This window comes from Sapajus apella, unplaced genomic scaffold (assembly GCF_009761245.1).
Source record: "Sapajus apella isolate SASKATOON/1434 unplaced genomic scaffold, GSC_monkey_1.0 scaffold3, whole genome shotgun sequence".
NCBI lineage: Eukaryota > Metazoa > Chordata > Mammalia > Primates > Cebidae > Sapajus > Sapajus apella.
Genome location: NW_022436943.1, coordinates 57749393 through 57774677, shown reverse-complemented (window position 1 = coordinate 57774677; position 25285 = coordinate 57749393). Strand labels below are relative to the sequence as shown.

Genomic DNA, 25285 nt, shown 5'->3' with positions numbered 1-25285 from the left:
CTCTTGCTACTGTGCTGCTTGAAAAGCATCTTCCCGTAGAACCCATTGGAAGCTGCCAGAATGTGGCCGTAACCTTGACAGCTCTGTCATTGCTATGTGACTTAAAGCATCCTCCCATAAATCTTAGAAGTAGTTTTCCATAGATAGAAGTATCTCACACTGCACCCTCTTCATTGCGCACGGCCCACCTTCAAGCCTCGGTGACCTAATGGGGGTGGACCCCTTACTGCACATGGCTCTTGCCTTCGTGGGAACAGGCCCCTTGCTGTGCACTGTCCACCTCCTGGCCTAGGTGACCTAATGGGGGTGGACCCTATGTTTTATTGCTCACAACCCTATCACTGTCCTTAAAGATGATTTCACTCGCTGCCCTGCCCCCTAACCTATACACAGTAAATACTGATGCTTCTGGACATTCGGGGCCTTGCCTGACTCTGCTTATAGGTGACGTGGCCCCCCCGAGCCCAGCTGTGTTTTCTTTGTACTTCTGTGTCCTGTCTCTTTATTTCTCGGATCCTGCGCCTCAGCAGAGCATAAGGCTCACCCCACGACCCTGTGGGGCCCTCAGCCTTACATCTGGCTCCCAAAGTGCCCTACACTTCTTAGTGTTGGATAGTCTCCTTGTGTCCCTGCTGGTGGGCCTCTTCTTCAGGAGTTGCTGCCATTTCTCTGCCCTTTAGGGTCATTATTATTATTGCTTATTAATTTTTTTTTTTTTTTTTTTTTTACTATCAAGCTGGTCATCAGTTTACCTACATGTTTATGCCAAACTTTGTGCTGGGATGCAAAGTCAAATATGACATATTCTTTCCTCTTGAGGATTTCATGCAGTCCTGGCCGTGGAAAACAGACTCCTTTAGGAATGGGGCTCAGTGCGATGATGGAAATAAGCCTTGAGTATTGAGGGCTTCACATGGGCGCACCTACCCCAGCCCCAGGGATTCTGGGAAGGCTTCCTGAAGAAGAAGATGTTTGAGCCGGGTCTTACAGGGTCTAGAAGGGACAGCTGGTGCAGTGACACAGGTGTGACCCACTCTTTGTGACCAGGTGAGCACTGAGTCTGGTGAGGAGCAGAGGGTGCTAGAGGTCTGTGATGAAGGGCCTTTGAGTAGTGGGAAGCTGTTTTATTTTGGAAACATTGAGGGACAGGAAGATAACAAAGCTGGCCTTTCAGAAAGAAAGATCTCTGTCAGCTGCCAAGAGACAGGTTTTTTTTTCTTTTTTATTTATTTTTTTTTAGGTATACTATACATGTACAGAAATACATAGACCTTAAGTGTAGAGCTTGACCACTCACATAACCCACACTCCTAACAATATATAGAACTTTTTTTTACCAGCCCAGAAGTTTTCTCTTGCCCCTTACTATCTAATTCCTGCTCCTCACCCAAAGCAACAACTAATCTTTTTTTTTTTTTTTTTTTTTTTTGAGGTGGAGCCTTGCTCTTGTTGCCCAGGCTGGAGTGCGATGGCACAATCTTGGCTCACTGCAACCTCCGCCTCCCAGGTTCCAGCAATTCCCCTGCCTCAGCCTCCCAAGTAGCTGGGGTTACAGGAGCATACCACCACACCTGGCTAATGCTGTATTTTTAGTAGAGACAGGATTTCACCATTTTGGCCATGTTCGTCTGGACTTCCTGATCTCAAGTGATTTGCTCGTCTCGGCCTCCCAAACTGCTGGGATTGCAGTTGTGAGCCACTGCGCCGGGCTGCTACCCCTAGTGTTGATGTCACCATAGATGAGTGTTTTCTTCTGTAGAACATCATGTAATTCTTTTGCGTCTGGTTTCCTTTATTCAGCATAAAGTTTCTGAGATTCGGTAGTTTGTCTCTTTTGTTGCCTGATAGTGTTCTGTTGCATGGATACTGCCACCGTCTACTGCCAGTAGCTTTTGGTTATTGGGAATAAAGCTGCAATGAATGTTCCTGTACAGGCCTTTTTGTGGATATTTATTTTCAGTTCTTTGGGGTTAATAAGTACTTAGTAGTGGAATTTCTGGGTTTTAGAATAGTTAAGTTTAACTTTTTTTTCCCCCAAAGTTTTACCTGTTTGTTGTCAAAAGTTATGTTTAATTTTTTAAGAAACTTCCAAATAGCTTTCCAGAGTAGCTGTATCATTTTATATTTCCACCAGCAATGTCAGAGAATTCCGCTTGCTCTATGTCCTCACCAACACTTGGTGGTGTCAGTCTTTCGTTTTTCCTACTCTAGAGGATATGCAGTGGTATCTCCCTTAATTCGCATTTCCCTGATGACCAGTGATGTTGAACATTTTTTCTTGTGCTTATTGACCATGTATGTCATTTTTAGAGAAATGTCTTTTAAAGTCTCTGGCCTATTTTAATAAATTGGAGGCTGGATGTGGTGGCTTACACCTTTAATCTCAGCATTTTGGGAGGCTGAGGTGGAAGGATTGCTTAAGGGCAGGAGTTCAAGATCAGCCTTGGAAAAAGCCAGGCATGGTAGTGCCTATGGTCCCAGCTAATCAGGAGGCTGAGGTGGGAGGATCGCTTGAGCCCAGGAGTTCAAGGCTGCAGTGAGCTGTGAACATGCCACTGCACTCCAGCCTGGACAACAGTGAAATAGCTTGTCTAAAAATAAATAAATAGGTAAGTAAATACATAAATAGGGTTTATTGTCTTTTTGTTACTGGAATGTAAGAGTTCTTTGTATATTCTGGATATTTGTCTTTTATTGTTGTTGTTTTGTGTGTGTGTGTGTGTGTGTGTGTTTTGTGAATATTTTCTCCCAATCTCTGCTTACATATTTGTTTTTTATCTTTTGATGAACAGACGTTTGTAATTTTATTGGAGTTTTATTTGCCATTATTTTTACATTCATAGTATGTGCTTTTTGTCTTAAGAAATGTTTTCATACTTTAAGGTCACAATGAAAGTCTCCTAAGTTTTTTTTTTAAAGGTTTATATTTTTTGCATTTATTAGGTCTACTGTCTATCTCTAATAAGTTTGTGTATGGTAAGAATGTTTTTTCCTGCATATGGATGTCCAGTTTTTCTAGCCTAGTTTGTTAGAAGAACCTTTTCTTCCTCTGTTGAATTATTTTGGCTCTTTTCTTGAAAATTATGTGTGAGTTCACTCCTGAACTTTCTGGTCTGTTCCATTGTTCTGTTTGTTTATTCTTTATCAGTACTATACTACCTTGATTACTACAGCTTTATAGCAATTTTTGCAGTCTAAAGAATAAGCAGGAGAACACTGTTTGCACACGCAAAAATTCAGGTAGGGGAGTTTCATTAAGTGCTGTCCTAGTGCAGTCCAGGCTGTGGGGATGAGGAAGGACAGATTTAGAGAAATAGTCCAGAGAGGAAGCTCCTGGGAATGGTGAGGGATTGGCTTTTACCTTAGGGACCTGCAGGCATTCCATCTGTGTTTGTTTCTAGGGGAAGAGGAATGGTGAATGTTAACGGGCTCAGGGACATGAAAACTCTGCAGGCTTCATATGCGCAGCCCTGGGTCTATAATTTTCAACTTCCTCCTGTGGTGATAGAGAGAAGCATCTTTTGAATTCTGCCTGTTTTTGTTTCTGAGTTCAAGCAAAGGGCTTGTTCAGAGCTAGCCAGGTTCCTGGAAGCACTTTGGGAAGACCCTTCCTCAGGGAGAGAGCCCCACAAGGAACCAGGCTCAGGTAATGCAGGGAACAGGGGCACTGGGGGGAATCAGAACTGGGTGGAGGTCCTGGTCCTGCTGTCTAACAGCCCTGGGACCTTGGCAAATCTCTTGAGCCACCATCGCCTCCTGTGTTATAATTATATGAAAATGGTCCCCAAAGACCTACTAGGTAGCGTGCCCGTAGAACTTCCATAGAGGAGGAGTGGGGACATATTTGGCATATGGCAGGGGACTTTACTCTTTTCCACCATCTGTCTTTTCCTTCTTCTTTCTGTCTCCTCTTTTCCTCTTCTATTCTCTTCTGTCAGTCTTCACCTTCTTGCCCTGAACATTTTATCACTTTTAATAGTATCTGGGAGAATTAAATGCATGAGGAGGGATTGGGTCCAATCCTTCATCATGCAGTTGCAGGGGAATAAGATGGGGCCTGGTCATAATAACTATCATTTCTGTAGACCCGCTCAGTCAGGTGCTTCACTCCCATTCTTTAGCTTATTCTTCACAAAAGCTCTGCAAGGTGGGCTTATTATCTTTGCTTTGCAAGTGGGAATACAGAAGCTCAGGCTGGTCCCTCTGGCTGTCCAGCCCCACTCAATCTCTCCCTACTGATACTGGCCATCTGCGTTTGCTGATGTGGTCATAAACATCTCTGAAGTGCCTGCTGTGTGTGAGGCCCTATCTGGGCTGCGTGCAATGGCCAAGGCACGAGCCGTTAGGTGGCTCTACAGTATTACTCACATGTCCTCTTTGGGAATGGTACTCCCAGGAGTTATGCATTGAGGGGGCCTTGAGAACTGTTCTGAAGGAACTCATAGTCTGTAAGGCAGACAAAACTAATTAAAATGAGCAAAAGATTTGAAAGGTATTTTAACAGAAGAATGTATACAAATGCCCAGTAACATATGAAAAGATGCTCAACATTATTAGTTCTTAGGAAAATGCAAATTAAAATCACAATGAGATACTACTACATACCCACTAGAATGGTGAACATTAAAAAGACAATCCCAAGTGCTGATAAGAATGTGAAGTAGCTGTAACTTTGATACATCATTGGTAGGAATGCAAAATGGTACAACTACCTTGGTAAATAGTTTGCTGGCTTCTTAAAATGTTGGGTGTACACTTATGTATAGTCTGCTTTTATGCGGCTCATAAAGACATACCCAAGGGTAATTTATAAAGAAAAAGAGGTTTACTGGACTCACAGTTTCACATGGCTGTGGAGACCTCACAATCATGGCAGAAGGTGAAAGGCATGTTTTACTTGGCAGCAGGCAAGAGAGAATGAGAACCAAGAGAAAGGGGAAACCTCTAATGAAACCATCAGATCTCATGAGACTTATTCACTACCACGAGAACGGTATGGGGGAAACAGCCCCCATGATTCAATTACCTCCCACTGGGTTCCTCCCACAATATGTGATAATTATGGGAGCTACAGTTCAAAATGAAATTTGGGTGAGTACATAGCCAGACCATATCAACTTATGCTTATTAAAACTTAGCAATTCTACTCCAAGGAAAATGAAGCCGATCTCTATCTGATGATAGGTATGCACATGTTCATAGCAGCTTTATTTGTAATAGCCCTGTCTTAGTTCTGATTTCTGTTGCTTATAACAGAATACCTGAAGTTGGGTAATTTATAAGGAAAGCAATATATGTCTTACAGTTCTGGAGGTTGGGAAGGCCAAGGTCAAGGGGCTGCATCTGATGAGGGCCTTCTTGCTGGTGTGTACTCTCTGAAGAGTCCCAAGGTGGCACAGGGTATCAATGGCAAGTTTGCTAATGTGTAATGATCAGGACTCTCTTTCTCTTTTTATAAAGCTACCAATTCTACTCCCATGATAACCCATTAGTCCATTAACCCTTTAATTCATTCATGAGAGCAGAGCTATCATGGTCCAATCACATCTTAAAGGCCCCATCTGTCAACACTGAACATTGGGGGTTAAGTTTTAACATGCATTTTTGGAGGGAACATTGAAACCATAATAAGCCCCAAACTGGAACCAGCCCAAATGATCATCAGCTGGTAAATAGCTAAACAAATTCTGGTATGTCCATACAAAGGAACACTACTTGGCAATGAAAAAGGATGAAAAAGTGATGCAGGCAACAACCTGGACTAATCTCAAGGGTGTGTTAAAGAAGCCAGACACAGAAGACAACAAACTTTGAGGATGGGAGAAATTAGAACCTTTGTTCACTATTTGATGGAATGCACAACAATGCAGGTGCTGTGGAGAACATTATGGAAATTTCTCAAAAAAAATTAAAAATAGATTTACCATATGATTCAGCAATTTTACTTCTTGGAATATATTTCCCAAAATTAAAAGCAGAGTCTCAAAGAGATATTTGTATACCCATGTTCATAACAACGTTTTTCATAATAGCTAAAACATGGAAACAAACCAAGGGATGAAAGGTTAAGCAAAATGTAGTGTTAGTGTTTAATGGACTTAGAGTTTCGGTTTTGTAAGATGAAAAAGTTCTGGTGATGGATGGTCGAGATGGCTGCAAAACAATGTGAGTGTATCTAATGCCACTGAACTGTATACCTCAAAATAGTTAAGATGGTAAGTTTGATGTGTATTTACCATAAACACACATTTACATGGGGATGCGGGGGAGGGCACTGACTGCAGAGGCACGGGGATCTTGGTGGGTCGCTTGGGAGCGGTCTGTGTCTTGACTGTGGTGATGGCAACACAACCCTTTCCCTCGATTTAAATGTACTCATTTGTACAAGGATCCTGAGCAATGCTAGAAGCTTGTACAAGGTAGAGTAGGGGGGTCAGTGACGTGGTCACTGTCAGTCACTTCTGCCTGGGCTGGGCGAGGGTCTCAGGAAAGCCATAGGATGATGTTTGAGAAGAGTGACCAGACCAAGGGGGCACAGCAGGCAGCAAGGCAGGGAAGCATGAAGGAGCCCGACAAGGTGAGCAGCCTCTGCCACCCCCTGGGCTGGCCAGACCTCCTCTGAGGTGGGGCAGTCACAGCCCAGAGTCCAACAGGGAACCTCCAGGTCTTCGTTCGTTCTTTGTACAGGGGTCAGGCCTGAGCTGCTGAGCCCTGGGGTGGAGGGAGGGGAGTGTGCACAGCCCGCCACTCTACTGCTGGAGCTGCCAGCACCTGAGCCTTTCAGTAACCTCTGGCTTGCAAGGCCTTGCCCACTTCCTGAGTCTCTGCCTCCTTCAGCAGGGCCAACTCGCCAACCATCTAGTCAGCCTTTCTCTCCTCTCCTTGGCCTTGCTTCTTTCTGAGTTGGGTGTCTGTGGGGTCCCCCAACCTGGAAATGTGGGCTCTGGGAAATAGCACCGGCTTTGGAGTCCCAGAGACCTAGCTTTGCATTTTAGACCCAGAATGTGATAGTTCTTGTGACTTCTTTGAGCCTCAGTTTCCATGTCTACAAAATTGTAGCTAAACATGTCTTCATCTGAGGATTTTATTCATGGAAGCACCAAATCGGGTGAGGTACACACTGAACTGGCTGGTGCTCAGGAAGTGTTTTTGAGATGACCTTGAGAGTTCTTGCTGAGCGAGCCCATGTTGAACCCAAGTGACCAAGACTTCATCACTGGCTGCTTGTGGCTTTTCAAAGTCTGTCACGGAGTATCACTGCCTGACAGTGCACAGGACTTGGCAGCTGTCCTTGGCCCCACTCCCTATATGCCACTTAGCTGCCCACGGCTGCCTGCCAGGCTTCCGCCTGAGCCGAGGCTCCTGCCCTGGTACCTTGTCCATTCCAACAGCATGAAGCTCCAGCACTCATGTTCTTAACCACCAGAGAGGTTATCTGCAATCACAGCTTCCACCGTGGCCCACACATGTGAGGTGCTCTCTAGCCATTGTGCTCTGCCAGCGTAACTGTAGTTCTCTGATGTGGGGATATTATCTTTGATTTACAGACAAAGAAACAGAGGATCAGAGAGGTTTGGTCACATGCTGGTAGGTGGTCAAACCAGGATTTGAGCTTTGGGCTGTCTAATCCCAAACCAAACTGTGCCCTTTTCAGGCTGCTGAGTGGCATCCGTCACATTTCCTGAGCACCAGGGCTGTCAGCACTTCCCACTCTACCTCAGGGAGGCAGATGCTGTGATTGCCATTATACAGATTAGGAAACTGGGGCTCAGCAGGGCAGAGTCATGGCACAGAGTACCCTAGGAATGCAGCCGGACTCGCCCAGGTTAGTGTGGTCCCAAAGCACAGGTCTTTATGCATGCAGGCCATGGGTTAGCTCTTTTATCTCCTCTTTTGTCATTGCTTTCTTGTCTCCGTTTCTTTCCCTCTTTGGGTCCTATTGTTTCTTAGCGACTGATAGAAGCATTTCATACTTTGGGGTTATTAAGCCTTTCCTGCCAGACTTCGCTGTTTGCCCTTCTGGTGGGTTTGACCTACTCTCAGGTGTGGACCCCGACTTTATCCTTGGTTTCCTATGGAATGTGGGGTGGGGTGAGGGACAGTGATTAAGATCACTGGACTTTAGGGAAATGTGGGAATATGGAGATACAGTTGCAGAAATATGAGGTGCCCTGGAACGCCAGGCTTTGATTCTGCCTTTTTAATATCCGTCTCACTCTCTGCCTCTTTCTCCTGCTCTAAATTTTTAGAAGACAAACTAATCAAGAAAAACATTCTGTACTTTTCCTTTTTATCTTTCTGTGGTCTTTGCTCTGTAATAGGAAGACTGTAAGAAATGCCTACAGAAGGGCTTGAATTGGGAATAGAGCTTTGGTGATGGGAACTGATGGCTAAACATCAGGTAGGCGGGAACATTGATGGGATTTGGTGACAACTTCTTGGTGCTTCCAGGGGAGGAGTCAAAGGTGAAAGGATGGCCAGCAGGTTGTCGTGCCCTGGATCCCTGGGGGAGCCTGGGAGGCTGGTTCTGTTGAGTGGGAGGAGAGTTCCTCTTTGGGACATAGTGACTTGACAGTTCAGCTGAGCTTCCGAGGCTTCCACCAGAATGGCCCAGGGAAGAGGGGCTCAGGAAGTGCGATTTGGTTGGGGCATGGTGTTTGGAATTGTTGGATGCAAGAAACAGAGATTTGATCAGGGCATTTTTTATTATTGCTCTTTCGTTCAGAATTCCTTAGGAAGCCTCCTGGAATGTCTGAATAGTCGGCTCTCCTGCGCTGTCAGGTCCTCCCGTTGCCTCTCCTGGGTACGCTCTCCATCTCTTTCATCTTCCCTTGCCTCCTCCTTTTGCTATTAGTTGGGTCATTCTTCTTCTTCTTCTTCTCTTTTTTTTTTTTTTTTTTTTTTCTGAGACGGGGAGTCTGGAGTGAAGTGGCACGATCTCGGCTCACTCGTCTCTGACTCCTGGGCTTAAGTGATTCTCCTTCCTCAGCCTCCCGAATAGCTGGGACTACAGGCATCCGCCACCACACTCAGTTAATTTTTTTTTTTTTTTGTATTTTTAGTAGAGATGGGTTTTGCCATGTTGACCAGGCTGGTCGCGAACTCCTGACCTCAGGTAGTCCACCCGCCGCGGTCTCCCAAAGTGGTAGGATTACAGGCGTGAGCCACGGCGCCCGGCCGCAGTCGAGTCATTCTTCTGCGTGTTCCTGACTGGCCCTGGTGGCTCCCTTATCCCAGGGCTTCCGGAGTTTTTTCTGTGTGCGCGGCTGAGCAGGTGGGAGGCGCAAGGTGACTTGAGGGTCTGTTGCCCAGCACTGGGTGTGTTAAATATTGTTGGACTGGCTGGGTGTGGTGGCTCACGCCTATAATCCCAGCACTTTTGGAGTCCGAGGCGGGAGGATCACTTGCGGCCAGGGATTTGAGACCAGCCTGGTTAACATGGTGAAACCCCATCTCTACTAAAAATATCGAAAAGTTAGCCAGGCGTGGCAGCGAGCACCTGCAATCCCAGCTACTCTGGAGGCTGAGGGGGGAGGATCGCTTGAACTTGGTGGGTGGAGTTTGCAGTGAGCGGAGATCGCGCCACTTCACTCCAGCCTGGGCGACGGAGCGAGACTCCTCTCCAAGACAAAACAAAAAAATTGTTAGATGAGGTTCCTGACAGAGGGAAAGTCAGGAGTTTCAATATGCCCGAGAAATATACGTGGCATCCAAGTTTTCCTAGACTTGGGGGCTTCTCGCCTGTGACCTCCTGAGATTGGAGCGGGCTCCGGGACACCTAGGAGGGCCCCCTGCTGGGCGGGTGGGGGGCGGTGGCTACGAGCCGTAGGCCACACCCCCTCAGAGTGCTGGTTGGTCTGTGGATGGCATCATGTGCTCATTCTGGACCAATCAGAGCCTTCTGTGGCTGCAGGACGCCCGTCCCACCTGGGCAGGGCTGTGACCCGTATTGAGGAGAAGCGCGGATGGGTGGCGCCTGCCGGGGATAACTAGGGTGGTGGGGCTGCCTAGGAGGGTGCGGGCGTCTGTGAAGGAAGGATGTACATGGAGAGGAGGTGGTCTCACCTCCACATGCCCCATGGGAAGCCGCGGAGGCAAGGCGCATGGCATCCTTCCCACTCTGCTATTGGTGGAGGCTTACAAGGTAATCCCCCTGATGCGAGTTTCCACTCTGCATTCTCCTGTTGGTTCCTTGGTGACTGGAGGCGTCTGGGCTGTTCTGCGCTCCTGGCCACCTATAGCATCTCGTGGCAGGAATGCCGTGTTGCTCCTCCGTAGGGTGGCACGGGCCTCAGGGGCTGCCTTGGTTGGCTAGAGACGCGGGCAGGGCCTAGGGATCTCCTTGGTGAGAGACGGCCAGGGCCTGGGGCTGGCACCTCCTTGGTTAGAGACTTGGGGGTCTGGGGATGGTGCCTCTTTGGTTAGCGATGGGGCCTGGGTCTAGGGATGGCTCCTACTTGGTTAGAGATGTGGGCACGGCCCGAGGGCAGCACCTCCTTGGTTGGAGACGGTCTGGGGGTGGTGCGTCACTGGTTAGAGATGGGGGGGCCTGCGGATGGCTCTTCCTTGGGTACAGATGCGGGCAGAGCCTGGGGGCAGCGCCTCCTTGGTTGGAGACAGTCTGGGGGTGGTGCGTCACTGGTTAGAGATGGTGGGGCCTGTGGATGGCTCTTCCTTGGGTACAGATGCGGGCAGAGCCTGGGGGCAGCGCCTCCTTGGTTGGAGACAGTCTGGGGGTGGTGCGTCACTGGTTAGAGATGGTGGGGCCTTGCGGATGGCTCTTCCTTGGGTACAGATGCGGGCAGAGCCTGGGGGCAGCGCCTCCTTGGTTAGAGATGCTGCCTGCAGCTGGGGGTGCTGGTGCCTCCTTGGTTAGAGACACAGGCAGGGCCTGAGGGGCGGTGCCACCGTTGTTAAAGATAGCCCAGGCCGGGGAGGTGGCGCCACCTTGGTTAGAAAGGGGAGGGGGTCCTGGGGGTAGCGCCTCCTTTGTTAGAGATGGCTGGGCCTGGGGGTGGCACATCCTTAGTTAAGGAAGGACGGCCCGCGCCTGACAGCCGTGGAGTGGCTCTTGCGTTTCAGAGACAAAGACGGAAAGGGCAAGAGGTGTGGGTTTTGCTCAAGAGCATGGCCAGGGCCCCTGCTCAGAGCAGAGCCAGGCTTCTCATTTCTCAGAGCTTCCGTAAGGGCCTTCCTGGCCGGGGGGCCTCATGGGGAGGATGTGGAGGCAACCCCCTTACCCTGGGCCTGGAGTGAGCTCCTCTCCACTGCAACCTGGGCCGCGCCTGGCTGGAAAGCCTGGGGGGTGGCTGGTTCGCCCTCCTCTGGCTGCTGCCTTTTTCTGGGTTCTCCCTGCCTGGCTCCCTCTCCTGAAGCTCTGAGACCCATCAGTTTGTGGGGAGACCATCCTGCTGTGTGGCCCTGTGGGCATGAGAATCCTACCTTTCCTAGGTGACTTCATTTTCATGTTTTTTTTTTTTCAATGTGGAGATGTCTTTTGAGAACTATTTTTCCAACTTAAAAAAAAAGACCTTAGATGTATAATGAGGGAACATTTAGGGAATTGTAGTTACAGTGTAACTATAGACTTTATTGTTTTTTCTATTTAATACTCCAGATGTCTTCTAGGGAGAAAGGCTTTGGTTACGTGGACACCTTTTATTCTTTTTTTTTTGAGCCGGAGTGTCGCTTTGATACTACAACGACAGCCTCCGAGGTTCAAGTTATTCACCTGCCTCAGCCTCCTGAGTAGCTGGGACTACAGGTGTGCGCCACCACATTCAGCTAATATTTTATATTTTTAGTAGAGGTGGGGTTTCACCATGTTGGCAAGGATGGTCCCCTTCTCCTGACGTGATCTGCCCGCCTTGGCCTCCCGAAGTGCTGGGATTACAGGCGTGAGCCACCGCGCCCGTTAGACACCTTTTATTCTTTGAGCCAACTTGATTTGAGGATTCCAGTGGGGAGAAGACACAGGAGCACACGAGAGCGGAAGTTTCTGCAAATAACAGAGCATGGGTTTGGAGCTTATGGGGCCTTCAGAGAGGCGGGGAGGACCTGGCAGTGGGAAGGAGAGGCGAATGAGCCAGGTGGATGGCTGAAGAGCCTGTTCTATTCTTCAAATACTGAAGGCACGTTGGAGATAGAGTTTGTTCTCATTTTACCTTTTACTATGACATAATTTATACTTACAGAAAAATGGAAAGAGTAGTACAGGAACTTTTCCTATGGCCTTCACTGTGTCTTGAGTGTTAGTGTTTTACCACATTGCTTTGTCCTCTCAGCCATTTGGGATAAAGTTGCAGAACTAATGCGTCTTTACCTATTCCTAAGTATCTTCAGAGTTTATTTCCTAAACACAAGGAAACCACGTTTCAGTTATCAAAATGAGAAACAACGTCAGTGCAGTGGTCCTCTTCAGGTTCCACTGATTGTCCCAGCGACACCCTTTACCACGGAAGAACACCCCAGCCGCGCACTGCGTTTCCTCGCCACGTCTCTTCACTCCCTGAATCTGGAGCGCTTCCTCTGGCTTTGTGTTTCACGGCATCAGTATTTTTGTGGAGTAGGGGCCGGTTATTCTGTAGACCCCACCTCCTTTTGGCTTTGTGTAATGCTGCCTCATGAGTGGATTTAAATTCTGCATTTCTGGGCAGGAATACCAAGAAATAATGCTGCGTTCTCAACCCACCATAGCAGGAGGCATGTGATCATGATTTGTCCCGTTACTGGTGATGCTACACATTTGAGGAGGTCAGGTTTCTCCACTGTGACGTTACTGTATTTCCCCTTTGTAATGAAATGCCTTACGATGAGGGCGAACCAGCCACGGCCCAGGCTTCCCTGCCAGGCACTGCCCAGGCTGCAGTGGAAAGGAGCTCACACCAGGCCCAGGGTGAGGGAGTTGCATACACATTCTCCCCATGAGGCCCCTGGCCAGGAAGGCCCTTACGGAAGCTCTGAGAAGTGAGAAGCCTGGCTCTGCTCCCAGTAGGGGCCCTGGCCATGCTCTTGAGCATATCCCACACGTGTTTATTCTGCTACTCCTCACTCCAAGGATGTTTTTCATTCGGTAGTTTCAGTATCCATTGATGATTCTTGCCAGAGTCGGTTAGCGTCAGGATGGCTGCTACATGATGGCTTTCTAATTCTGTCATTTCTTCTGCATTTATTAGTTGTCTCTCACCCCCCATTTTATTGAGGTACAATTACCAAAAATTGTATGTAAGTAAGGTATACAATATGATGCTTCGATATAGGCATATGTTGTGATGAAATGATTACCATAATTAGCATAGCCATACCTCACGTTGTTATTTTTATTAGTTGTCTGTATAAGCAAGAACGTTCTCTTTTCCTTTATTTATATCTCTGTAGACTCAGGAATGCTTATTTTAGTCAGTGGTCTATAATCCTTTCTCACTGTTTAATTTGGTGCTCAGATGGCCCTATATTTGGCCAGTTGCATTAAAGTGGGCCTTGGTATTCTTTGAGTGTGCCCCCGCTTTTGTGAGGACTTCCTTACTTTCTGGTACAAGATATTCTGGGCTCATTCTGTGCTTTCCCTATTCAGCTCTGGAATCAGCTGTTTCTACAAGGAGACATGGTTTCTTTTAGTGGAGAGTGGCATTTAGAAACTGAGATTCAGGGACTAGGTGAGCTGGGTGTCATTGCTTCTCCTCACCCTCAGAAGCACAGCTAGGAAACAGAAGTGTGTATGTACGTACACCTTCGATACATGCATGCATCTAAACTCAGACACGCCTACACAATCTGTATTTCCCTCTTAAAAATCACTGAGTTCACATGGATTTTTCCAGTTGCAATTCAACCACACAGAGTATATTCTATCCATTCTCCTTTTTGTATTTATAACACCCTTCTCTGACAAAGAAAAATCTAGATCTCAGTATCCACAGTATAGTTACTTATTTGCTCAACCCTGGAATATACTAAAAATAGTTTCAGAATCAGGAAGCCATGTCTTTGTGAAAAGGAAGCCTGCTACCTAGAGTTCAGTATTTAATTAGAGCTCTTCTCTTTGCCTGAGGCATATGGTGTAAACAGCAGCTTCCGAAGTTCCTTGGGTTCATGGTCTCTTATTTCAGTGTGTTTATGGTTATTCATTTGAAGTATGGCTTTGTTCATTTGTTTGTATTTTGTTTTAGGGTTTCCTCCCATACTTGTTTATTTTATTTACTTTCATTCTTTTACTATGTGAATTTTGGAGGTGAGTGTCTTTCAGTGAAAGGACTGAGTTTTGCTTCTTTTTGCTTGTGAGGCATGAACAGGGAATGGCAGAGGGCTGAGGGTGTGAGTTTCCAGGAAGGAGTAGAAGTCCTGAGTGGCTGTGGCACTAAAGGGCCTTGCCCCGTTGAGGTAGGGCTGAGGCGCACCTGCTGACCCCTGGATTCTGAAACCGTTCAGCGAGCGTCTTTCTTCCAGCTTTGTCTTGGTTCTAATTTCTCTTCCTTCAAACCACCATTCTGATTTGCATTTATTCCCATTTTATAAATGAGGAGTCAGAGGGTCAGATAAGTTGTGTTTTCTCCATTGCTGGGGATTGGACTGGGGGCTTTCCCACCCTGAACCTGGGCTTTCTTTCTGGGCACACCGTCTCCTTTTTCTATGAAGTGAGAGTTAGAAATGACTTGGTGTGGATTATTCTCAGGGATTCTTAGGTGAACACTCTGGAAGTGTTCTGGTCTTCATGACAAAGGAAATGTGGCATTTTTTGGTTTATAGGTAAATATCTTTCGTATCTTTAACATGGATCTTTTAAAGCACTTTACTGTATTTTGAATTAAATGATGATGATTTTGGAGCTTACAGTCTATTGAGGGAGACAGGTTAAACTAATACACACACCATTTAATACATGATGACAAATTGTGGTCATACTACAAGGCAAATAAGCAGGAGGGAGTACTGGAGACCTCATTAATATTGAAGGGGATTTACGAAAAGTCTCCCTGAGAAAGCTAGGATGGAGCTGAGACTTGAAGAATGAGGTTCCTGAATTAATAAAAAGCCTGAAAACCAGCGAGCAGGTGCTTGCTTACCTGTCCTCCTCACCTTGCAAAATTGCGAGCCTGCAGGCCAGAACAAGTGCCCTCTGGCCAGAGTTCTCTTTTGTCCTTTATCGCCCCCTAGGGGACATGTGTGTGAATAGACCTGCTACAGGTGGCTTGGGAGACAGTGTGTCTGTGGAGGCGCTGGCTGCAGTGGAGACGCCGGCTGCAGTGGAGACTGGCCACCTGGTCACCACCACAGTGCTGGCCCTGCCTGAGCAGGGGGCTGAAGGTCCAGGATGCCAGGCCTGCAGGGGAGAAGACCAAGGGCCACTGGATAGCTTGTTCAGATGCTTATAGCACTTGGCTATGGGAGGGACTGGCCTTGCCAGGGACACCCTGAAGCTGTACTGGCCTAGCGGTGAAGGAGAAGGGGGCAGCCTTTCTGAGGCTCCCAGTGGTGTAAACACAGGTGGCAGCTGCCCACTGTGATGCCTATGCATCTAGCGGGGAGGGTCGGGTAGGACTTTCTGATCTTGTTTAGACACTGGCTGGGAAGTTGGACTTGGACACTCTGTCCTTTCCAACAGCAAGTGTCTACAAAACTAGATCATAAATAACACCACAGTGACATAAAATTATTCTCATGAACAAAATGGAATTACTTATTTATGTTCCTGGAGGGGAGGCTCTGTGTCTTCCTCATTTCTGATTGCACCTAGCATGGTGTGTGACAGACGTCAGGCATTCATTCAGTGTTGAATTATGTGGCCAGTGCACACAAGTTAAAAGAATTCTGCTTCTTTCTCCTAATAAAAACTGAACTCCGGGTATTTGGAGAATACATTAAATATTTTATACTTTGGCTACCAGGAAAAGTGGGCCAGAGCATTTTGGTAGGCTGGGGATGGGTCAGGGGGATGGTTTGGAGAATTCTTCTTTTCCCAGTGGCTCTCTTTTCTTAAATTTAAAGGTCTATTCTGGAATTTGAAAAGACCCTAGACATACCTAAATATTAAGGGGAAGTTCTTTGTTCAGGAATTAATTTTGAAAATCAGAACTTTTTTTATAACCAAGGCCAATCTCAGACTTTGGTAAAGTGAACATTTAGAATTGAGTTTGAATGTTTCCCACATCTGCCTGTAGTTCCTGCCCAGTCGTTATTTTATTTCTTTTGATTAAGGACCTCAGGATCCCTGAGCACACAGCCAGCTTTTAAACCTGTGACAGTAATAAATGAAAATGTCCCTCTGTCATCTGCCTTTCCTGTAACAGTGCAGACAGGGACTCTGGTCTGCAGGTTCTAAGTTTGCTAATTCGTTGTCTCGATTTTCCTAACTCGGTGAATCCAAAGAGTTTAGGGGTGGTGGAAGCCTTTTCCTACCCTGCTGGAGGCCAGGGAGTAGGACCTGTGTAATACATTTCCCTTGTCAGCCTGGTATTCTGGAAATAATGCAAATACTGGATTCACGCCTAGTCCAAACTTTGATGTGCTCTAGGTGAAAAATAACACACTGGCTATTGAAGACTTAGTACAAGGTATTAAAAATTTCTCATTGATCTTTAAAAGTGAATTATAAGTTAAATAACTCTATTTTGGATATACTGGGTTACAGAAAAATCATTAAAATTGTTTTTTTTAATTCTTTTTAATTTTCATAGGGCTACTAGAAAATTGGACAGCGCTGGCCTGGGCAAAGCATCCAGCCCCTTGCTCCATGCCTTCACAGGCCTGGGCTGGAGGGGGTCCTTTCGCAGAGTCACACATCTGTCTGTGTCCTCCACTCAGGAGGTGTCCTTGGCAGGGGTCATCTCCAGGGACAGTGCTGGCACCTCTTAAGAACTAAGTAGCTGTTGCCTGAATTCTGGACCTTACATATTGTTTACAAACCCGTTTCACCTGGCAGATTGAACACCTTGACCGCTAGAAATTCTGCTTGTTTGTTTTTCTCTCTCATAGCTCCCTTTGCTCTTCATGGTAATTTGTGAATCACATCTTTGTTGATTTAAAACATCCCCGAATTAGGAGAAGGAGGCTGAGTGGAGTTGGCATTTCTAAGGACTTGGGTTTGGCTTTGGCCTGGTGGGAATTCTCACCCACCGTGGTGCTGGTGCAGGGCAGGTTCTTGGCTTTGCTCAGGAGGGAATTCAAGAGTGAGCTGGTGGTAGTAGAAAGCAGCTTTGTTGAGGCAGTGACAGTGCTACCACTCCTGCGGAGTGGGGCCACCCCACAGGCGGAGCACCAAGAGTAGCAGTGCTTTGCGACCCTATTTATACCTACTTTCAGTGATGTGCTAATGAAGGGGCAGGCTATTCAGAAATAGCTAGAAAATGGGTGGTAACTTCCAGTGTTGCCGTGGCAAGGGGCAGTAACTTTTGGGTGTTGTCATGGCAATGGTAAAGTGTTCGGTGCTGGTGGGTGTGTATTATGCTGATGTGCAGTGAGAGGTGCTTTGGGCCCCTCTTCCCAGTTCTGGCCAGTCTTTAGTCTCGTCCGGAGTCATATCCCGCCTGCCTTCTACCTCAGTATGATGTTAGTAGACTGCAGAAATGGGGAATGGGGCAGGCAGCACCTTCATTTGCTGTGTGTCAGGCACTGTGCTTGGTGCTTCACTGGAATAAACTCCCTGCATCTTGAAAAACCCCAGGAAACAGAGTGAGGAAACCATGACTGGATACAGCTAATGAATAAACGGGTTGGATCCCACCCTCCACAGCTCTCGGTTCCCTGAGGCTGCATCCGGCTCTTATTTGGTCTCTTTCTTCATCCTCATGGGTTGAGGATGCGATGGGATAGAGAATGAGGGTAGAAGTTGAGGCCCTTGATGGAGAGAGAGGGTGGAGGCTGAAGGTGGCCTGTGGGACCCTGAATGAGTGTTGTCTTTCCAGAGCTTGAACTGGGTGGCAATTCCCTGCTGCCTCCCAGGGTTCCTGACGGCCCTTCCAAGCACCTGCTGCGGCTCAGACTCTGGAAACCCAAGTCCTGGCCCCTTTTCTTTCTTCCCTTTGTTTCCCCCACCTTTCTTCTCTTCCTCATGGCTCTTTCTCCTCTCGGTTCTTGGGATGTGGATCGCTGATTTCTACTTGCTGTCGTTACTGGTGCTGTGTTGTTTATATCATCTCTCAAAAAGCTTCTGCGTTGCCTGTGTCCTTGGTTTCCCTAAAGAAAGTGTGTGTATGTTTCTGTGTGCATGCCTGCTATTTGTGCATTTGTGTATGTATGTGTGCATGTACACATGCATGTTTGTGGGTGCACGTGTGCGCATGTGTATGTTTTGTGTGTGCATGTGTGTTTGTATAGATGTGTGTCAGAGGACAGCAGCAACTAGGGAGCCAGTAGGTAGCTTTAGCCATCCAGGGGAACTTCTTTGGATTTAAGAAATTCTCTGTTCTCTTCAGCATCGGCACTGTCTTTGCAGTCTATAAAGTCATTTTCCCGTATTCCCCTACGTAAGACCCCACCACAAGATCGCCCCCGCCCCTCATTGTTATGAGGACAGCTGTGGTTGTCTCCATTTTTGAGCTGAGTCCCCACAGATTCAGGAAGGGAAAGGTGGCTCCAGTCACACCAAAGTGGCTGATGCCATGGGGTTTGAACCCAGGGCCTCTGGTGTGAGCTTAGTGCCAAGGCTGGCTGTCAGGCAGCCCTTGACCTCAGAAGTAAGACGGGAGACAGGCTAGCCACACGGAGGAACTGAAATACGCTAAAGCAACACACACACCAACAGCTGGCAACCCGGACGTGCGGCAGTGATGGGCATTGCTATTTCTCCCCAGCACACTAGAAAATGGGAGAGGATTTTGCTCCTTTTACTTTTGACGTGGAAGCGACCACAGAGACTTCGTTACGTTAGAGGCATCACATGAGAGTTATGGGTAGGCAGCTCTTCAGGGCCACCTCGTCAGTTTGCACATGGGGAGCTGTGCTGTGCAGGGTCTGCAGCGTGGCGGGGGGTGTTCCCTATACCCTCAGCTCTTCCCACACATCTGCTCTCGGGGTGGGAGGGGGGCTGTTCCTGTTGATGTAAAATTATTTGTGTTGCTTTCCTAAGGGCTACATTTTAAAGTTACGATTATCGTGTTAAATGTGAATATATTCCATTGCCCAGGGCTCTCATTTTGAGAGTGCTTAAAAATAACTTAAAAAAATGTATGCCAAGCTTCAACATGGAAGAGATGTGTACGCATAAAATTATAATGCAACTGTTGGCCCAGCCTTAATTATAGCTGATACTGAGTCTTTCTCATTTTATTCTGTTCATCTAGCTTCAGCAAAGAAACACCCATGGGATTTCTCTCTTGCGTTTAATAAACACGTTAACTTTGTGAGCTATAGGAGCTGGCATGTTCATCAGCATTTTATGAGATGCATGATAATAATTTCACAAATTAGGGGTGTGCATTTCTTGGAACGTCACCCCACTGAGCATCAGAGCTGGGAAGGAGGCACCTTGAAGATGATTTATAGGCAGGGGAGCAGCAGGAGGCAGAAGGGTTGGTCCATGTTGTGTCCCTGCAGGGTGTAGGGGAGGTGGATGCTGGTGGGTCTGCCCCACACCCTTGCTTTGGTTCAAGATGCTGTCTCTGTCTCTCTGCATATTAACCTCTGCATAAGGCTTGAAGACCAGCTTCCCCTTTCAAACCTTCCAAGGCCACTTTTTACTTGGGTAACTCCTCTTTCAGAAGAGACAGTGAGGGATAAAGAAATTCAGAGACTTACGCAGAATCCATCTGTTGGGGTTATGAGAGCTACTTAGGAGCTGGGAGGCCTGGGATCCTAACTCAGGCGGGGGCCCTTCATGCTGATTCATGTAGGATGGTGCCTCCAGGGGCCAGGCACTAAGCAAGGCACGCTGCTTTCGTGATGTCCTGCCATGCTGTCTACAGCCCTGTGCAGCAGGAAACTGAAGCTCAGAGAGGCTAAGTGTATGTGCGCAGGGTCACACAGCTACTAGGGCCAAAATAGTGTTCTGATCTATCTTGTTTTAATGAGAGGTTCACTTGTGAATCAGAATATCCCTTTTTCCTATATCTTTTCCTTTACAATTTGCTTTTCGCATTTTCTTAGATTAATAGATAACATACATGTAGAGAAGTGTGCATAGGATAGATGAACAGCTTAGTGAATGTTCTCAAACTGAACTCACTGCATAAACAGTGAGTAACCGTATCACATCCGGAAACAGAGCTCCCCTGCACCCAGAAGTCTGTGGTCCCACCACCCAACCACCCAACCCGGGGTAACCTGGACTCAGGGCAGAGTGATTGTTCCTTCCTTGTAGCTCATGTCAGTGGAAGCATTCCACCTGGACCCTGGGTTACGCTTATTCCTCTCAGTGTCATTTCTGTCACATAGAAATGTGAGCATACATGGGAAAGCTCCGTAAGAGTTGAAAGTAAATTACTCAGGTTGAGAATTGGCCAGGTGGCGGCAGATCTGTGGTCAGAGTTGGTCTGAGTTACCTGCTGAGGTGGCTAGGGCACCTGAGCTGTCAGGGCAGCTGCACCCCCACTGGGGACCAGCAGCAGCAGCTACTCCACCTAGGAAGGGCAGCGGGGCCTGGTCCTGGGCCAACGACGTGTGTTTGGGTTGTAGCCCTGCTGTGTGCCCACCTGCCCTATCACCTGGTAATCCTCTACCTGGCCCAGTTGACTTATCTAAACATGGGAACAGCAGCCCCTCACTTACTGGGTTAATGTGAACATTAAGTGGGGTGACGGGGGAAGGCACAGGCCAAGAGTTAGGCAATCCGTAAATAACTAGCCAAGTATTTTTTAAAATTATGGTATATTCAAGTGTAGTGCCTTGTTGGGCCACCAGAGGATGCTGTTAGCACGTGTATGTCGCCCTCCCATGGCTGAAGGTCCATGCTTTCTGCCTGACAGTAACTCCCAGTGTCGTTTTGCTGAAAGGCTGTCTGCCTCTTCTTACCTGGTGGTCTACTGTTCCCTGGTTCTGGACCTGCTGCCAACCTGCGCAGTGGGCATGATCATTAAGTATGTGGTCTGGGGTGGGTGGTATCACTTACATCTGGCATGCTGTTATTTTCCAGGGGTTGCTCCTGAAAATGAATTGCTGTAGTAAATTATAACGAACACAGCAAAGTCCCCTTCTCCATGTAGGTACTTTTCTTAGTTGTAATTAATCATTTAAGTGTTCCTCTAACCATGATGCTGCTGTGGGCTGGGGAGACCAAGACTTGCATTCCTCGCAGTATTGCTCACTGTGAGTATTACAGGAAATGACTAGCGATTTCCCAGAGCAGGACTGGGCACCAGGTGGGTGGGCACATGTGGTGATCAACTTGGAGGGTCTTGGTTAAGTTTTGGCTTTTACAGTTTATCTAGCTGGGGGCTCCTTGGCAACTCACTAACCTGAGCCCCAGGTTTCTCCTCTGTAAGAGGGGATGATGACGGCGGCGGTGGTGGTGGGGATGACACCATGTACTCGGCCGTTTCACAGGACAGCAGGGAGGGTCCAGTGAGGTCACTAATGGGAACATCTGTTTGACTAGCCGGAGGCAGTGTAAACACCTCCTGCAGCTGGTGGCTGGGGCAGTGGAGGGTGGGACTGCCACGTCGTGCCATGAAGTCTTGATGCCTCCCTCTCCTTCCCACGGCCGAACTCTGAGAACACCGGATCTGGGAGCTCCTGTGCCTTTTCCTGGCTAGCCTTCTCCAACCCCAGAGGGCCGTCACCTCACCTGGGTGTTCCTCCCACCCAGCCCACACATTTGCGGCTCTGAAATCTGGCACTTTGAGGCTAGGCTGCCCACACCTGCCACACTCACCAAGTATCTCGCTGCAATGAATGAAACTTTTGTGCCAAGAATGCCTTTTCACCACGTAGTCTAAATCTAAATCTATCTCGCAACTGGGTTAAACCAGTTTCCTCTCTTCTCTCCTTTTTTGGGTCATTTTATCAATCTAACATATCTTTATTATGTAAAGGAAGGGAGAAGCATAAGACCTAAGACACATCCCTACTCTACCCAGTCAAACATGTAATCAGTGTCCAAGAGAAATACCAGGAACCTAGCAGCTGTGTCCAGAGCTGGCGTGTCCCTGTGGTGTGGGCAGCCCTGGCCTCGATCTTGGCCTTGAATGAATGTTTGGCAATCAGTTGACTTGTATAGGCCAAAGCTGTCGGGGCTTTGCAATGTATCTGGCTTTTACAGTTTATCTGGCTGGGGCCTCCTCCCAAGATCCATAAGTCTTCCTCCCCCAAGAGGGAAATATTATTTTGTCCCTTGCTATCCCTTTATTTATAACATCCACCTAAGTGTTTTTTTAAATTTAATTTTTCTTGGATTATACATGTAATCTCTATTGTGGAAGATCTGCGAAACTCAGAGAAAATCTCTCAACTAGAAAAATCACACTAATTGTCGTTCATCTACGCAAGCCAGGCAGTGGTATGGGATGTTAGGGAGCTGGGTGGATGGGCAGGAGGTGCTGGGTTCTCCTCTCTCCCTTTCAGTGTCCCTCCCTCTTTCTGTCTCACAGCCTGTCTCTGTATTTTTCAAATCGGTTTCCTTGGGTTTTCCCCTGTGAGTTAACAGCTTTCCCGGAGTCACCCAAGTGGAAAGCCTTTTATCAGAAATTGCAAATTGGCAACTTGCAGGTTAGACGTAACCTGCAGACTTGCTTTGTTTGGTCTGCAGAGGTGTTTTTTTTTTTTTTTTTTTTCTTTCCCAGAAAAATCTCATTTGATGACCAGTGCTTAAAAATCAGGGCATTCCAAATACAAACTCAGTATTTGGGCCTCTGTTGACTAGACCTGGGAGGCAGCTGCCCCATCAGACAGGGCAGGCTTCCTAAGTGCCCCACTCCCTGTCTCCAGGCCTCCAGGATGGGCCTCCTGCTTGTGGGCTGGGGTGGGGGCAGGAGCTTCTTACATTAATTCCTGGCCACATGCTGGTCTGTGGGGGGCTGTTGGAGGAGCTGCAGCAGCTCTCGGTGTGCCTGCCCTGCCTTTAGGCTGTCCTCCTCTCTCCACATTCCAGACTCCCCCAGCAGGCGAGGCTCTTGGTTCTGTCCCCGCTGGCTGCGTGGCTTCCACTCCCTTCCTTCCTCCAGCTGTCTGACCGCCGCCTGGAGCAGTTCCGCTTCCCCTTTTCTGACAAACCTCTCCCAGGTGCCTCAGCCACAGGGATCTCTGCCTTCTCACACACGGTCCTGCGGAATATGGTTAGTATGTTCATGTGTAGATGCGCACACTTGCAGCCTGCTTTCCTACCTAATTTTTAAGCTGCTTGTGACTCATCAAGTAGCTGTGGAACCACACGGGCCTGTATTTGATTCTTAGGCAAGTTATAGCTTTCTCATCTGTAACATGGTATAGTCATATCTTTGTGTCTGACACAGTAGCAGAGCTATTGTGTACAGCAGCGCAGGTTGCACACTGTACAAGGGAGCCATTTCTTTTTTTTTTTTTTTTTTGGTATCCTTTGTGCCCCCAAGGGAGCTATGTCTAAGGGGGCTCATTTCTTGTAGTGTATTTGTATGTTTATTATGCGTTTTCCACAAATGGCTGTAAAGTGTTTTGTTCCAACAAACTCAATATGTTATGACCACTTACTGACAGGGGGTGCTAGTGTCTTAAGGAATGGTGCCTTTGTCCAGTTTTCACAGAGGTGTCTTAAGGGCTAGCAGCAACCCAGCTTGTCCGGATCAAATGTGAGGCAGAGTGAGAAAGCCTCTGGTACTCAGGAAATGTTTATCTCCTCTCCCTTTAAAGCAGGGTTGGCATGCTGGCATAGAGGTGAGCTCAGAAGCTGCACTTGCAGCCTGAGTGTGTATGGCCTTCAGAGTGGGGAAATCGGGCCTTACAGGGGAAGGGGCCAGGGTTGGGAGCCAGGTTTTCCCCAGTTCACATCCAGCCTGCCCAGCTATATGAAAATGTTACTGAACTTCATTGATTTAAAGACTTACATTTTATTTTATTTATTTGTTTATTCATTTTTGAGACGGAGTCTCACTCTATCATCCACAATGGAGTACAGTGGTGTGATCTCCTCTCACTGCAACCTCTGCCTCCCAGGCTCAAGCGATCCTCCCACCTCAGCCTCTCAAGTAGCTGGGACCACAGACAGGTGCCACCACACCCAGCTAATTTTTTGTATTTTTGGTAGAAACAGGGTTTTGACATGTCCCTTGGATGGTCTCGAACTCCTGAGCTCAAGCGATCTGCCTGCCTCAGCCTCCCAAAGTGCTGGGATTACAGGCATGAGCCGCCGTGCCCGGCCAGACTTAGATTTGAGCATCTCTAAGATCAGGAGGCAGCTTACAATTGGTGTGATGAGAAACTAGTGTGTCTGAGTTTATTTGGCAGTGTTTTTGTCTTTTTTAGTGGTATGTAAAATATCCGTGCTCCCTATAGTAGATGTTGTCTTAGATTTGAGGAAATACAATAATAAAACTTATTTCATAGGATTGTTGGAAGAATTAAAGAGGCTTCATATGAGCCTCTGGTGGTGTCAGCTCATGGTGAGAGTTTAATTAATTTAACATTGGTTTCTTCCTCTTTCGGTGCCATTGTTTTAGTTACAGCAAGTTTTCGTTAAGTACGATGATGGGAATGAAGTTGATGACATACTTTATTCATGATTAAAAGTTCTGCAAGATAAGCTAAATGGAAGAAAAATGTTTGTTCTAAACTGGACTCTCTTTTCCTGAATGTAAAATAAAAGATATTTTAAACTGTACTCAGCTGCATGTATGAGATTTTATTCATTAAGTTGGATGTTTATGTTAAAATATTTCCATTCCTGTTGGGAAGCTGCTGGCCCTTATGAAATTAATCACTTAAAGGCAAATGAAAAACAAGAAAACCAAAGTATAACTCAGAAAGAATTTGCTACCATACTCATCTCCTCATAAGATAGATAATTTAATAGGATCTTAGTTTTGGCTGTTGGACTCTCTCTGAAGTTAATAAATCCAAGTAAAAGATAGTTGCAAAGCAGAAAGGTTGATTTATACTAATCAAGGAGAAGAAGTAAGAGGCTTTTAAACTAGAGCTTTTAAACAGAGTAATCTAATAGTCTCATAATGTAGCGTTTTGTCTTCTTGAGGGCATTGATAAATGGTTAATCATTTTGTAATAATCAGATCGTCTAGCACTGATTGAGTGCCTGCTATGTCAGTAGCATCATCGCTGTGGGGAAGTTGGCATTGGGCTTGTGGGGCTGTCGCTGCAGGTGATGAGTACAGGTGGCATGGAAGGCAGTGGGTAAAGTTGTGGCAAAAGCCAGCCCATCAGACCCTACGTT

At 47.2% G+C, this 25285-nt stretch overlaps 1 protein-coding gene across 3 annotated transcripts in view; it reads left to right on the top strand.

The window, feature by feature from the left end:
* ZFAT (zinc finger and AT-hook domain containing) overlaps positions 1-25285 on the top strand; it is a 220908-nt gene that overhangs the window by 6294 nt on the left and 189329 nt on the right. Inside the window, exon 1 of one of the 3 annotated variants that reach the window (XM_032254165.1) lies at positions 9651-10144. The exons of 1 other annotated variant lie outside the window; for it this stretch is intronic. In XM_032254165.1, coding sequence (XP_032110056.1) covers positions 10039-10144 — 106 coding nt within the window. In that variant the 5' untranslated portion in view covers positions 9651-10038. Of the gene's footprint in view, positions 1-9650; positions 10145-25285 lie in introns of those variants that run through there. One more of the 3 variants, XM_032254188.1, reaches the window with a different exon arrangement.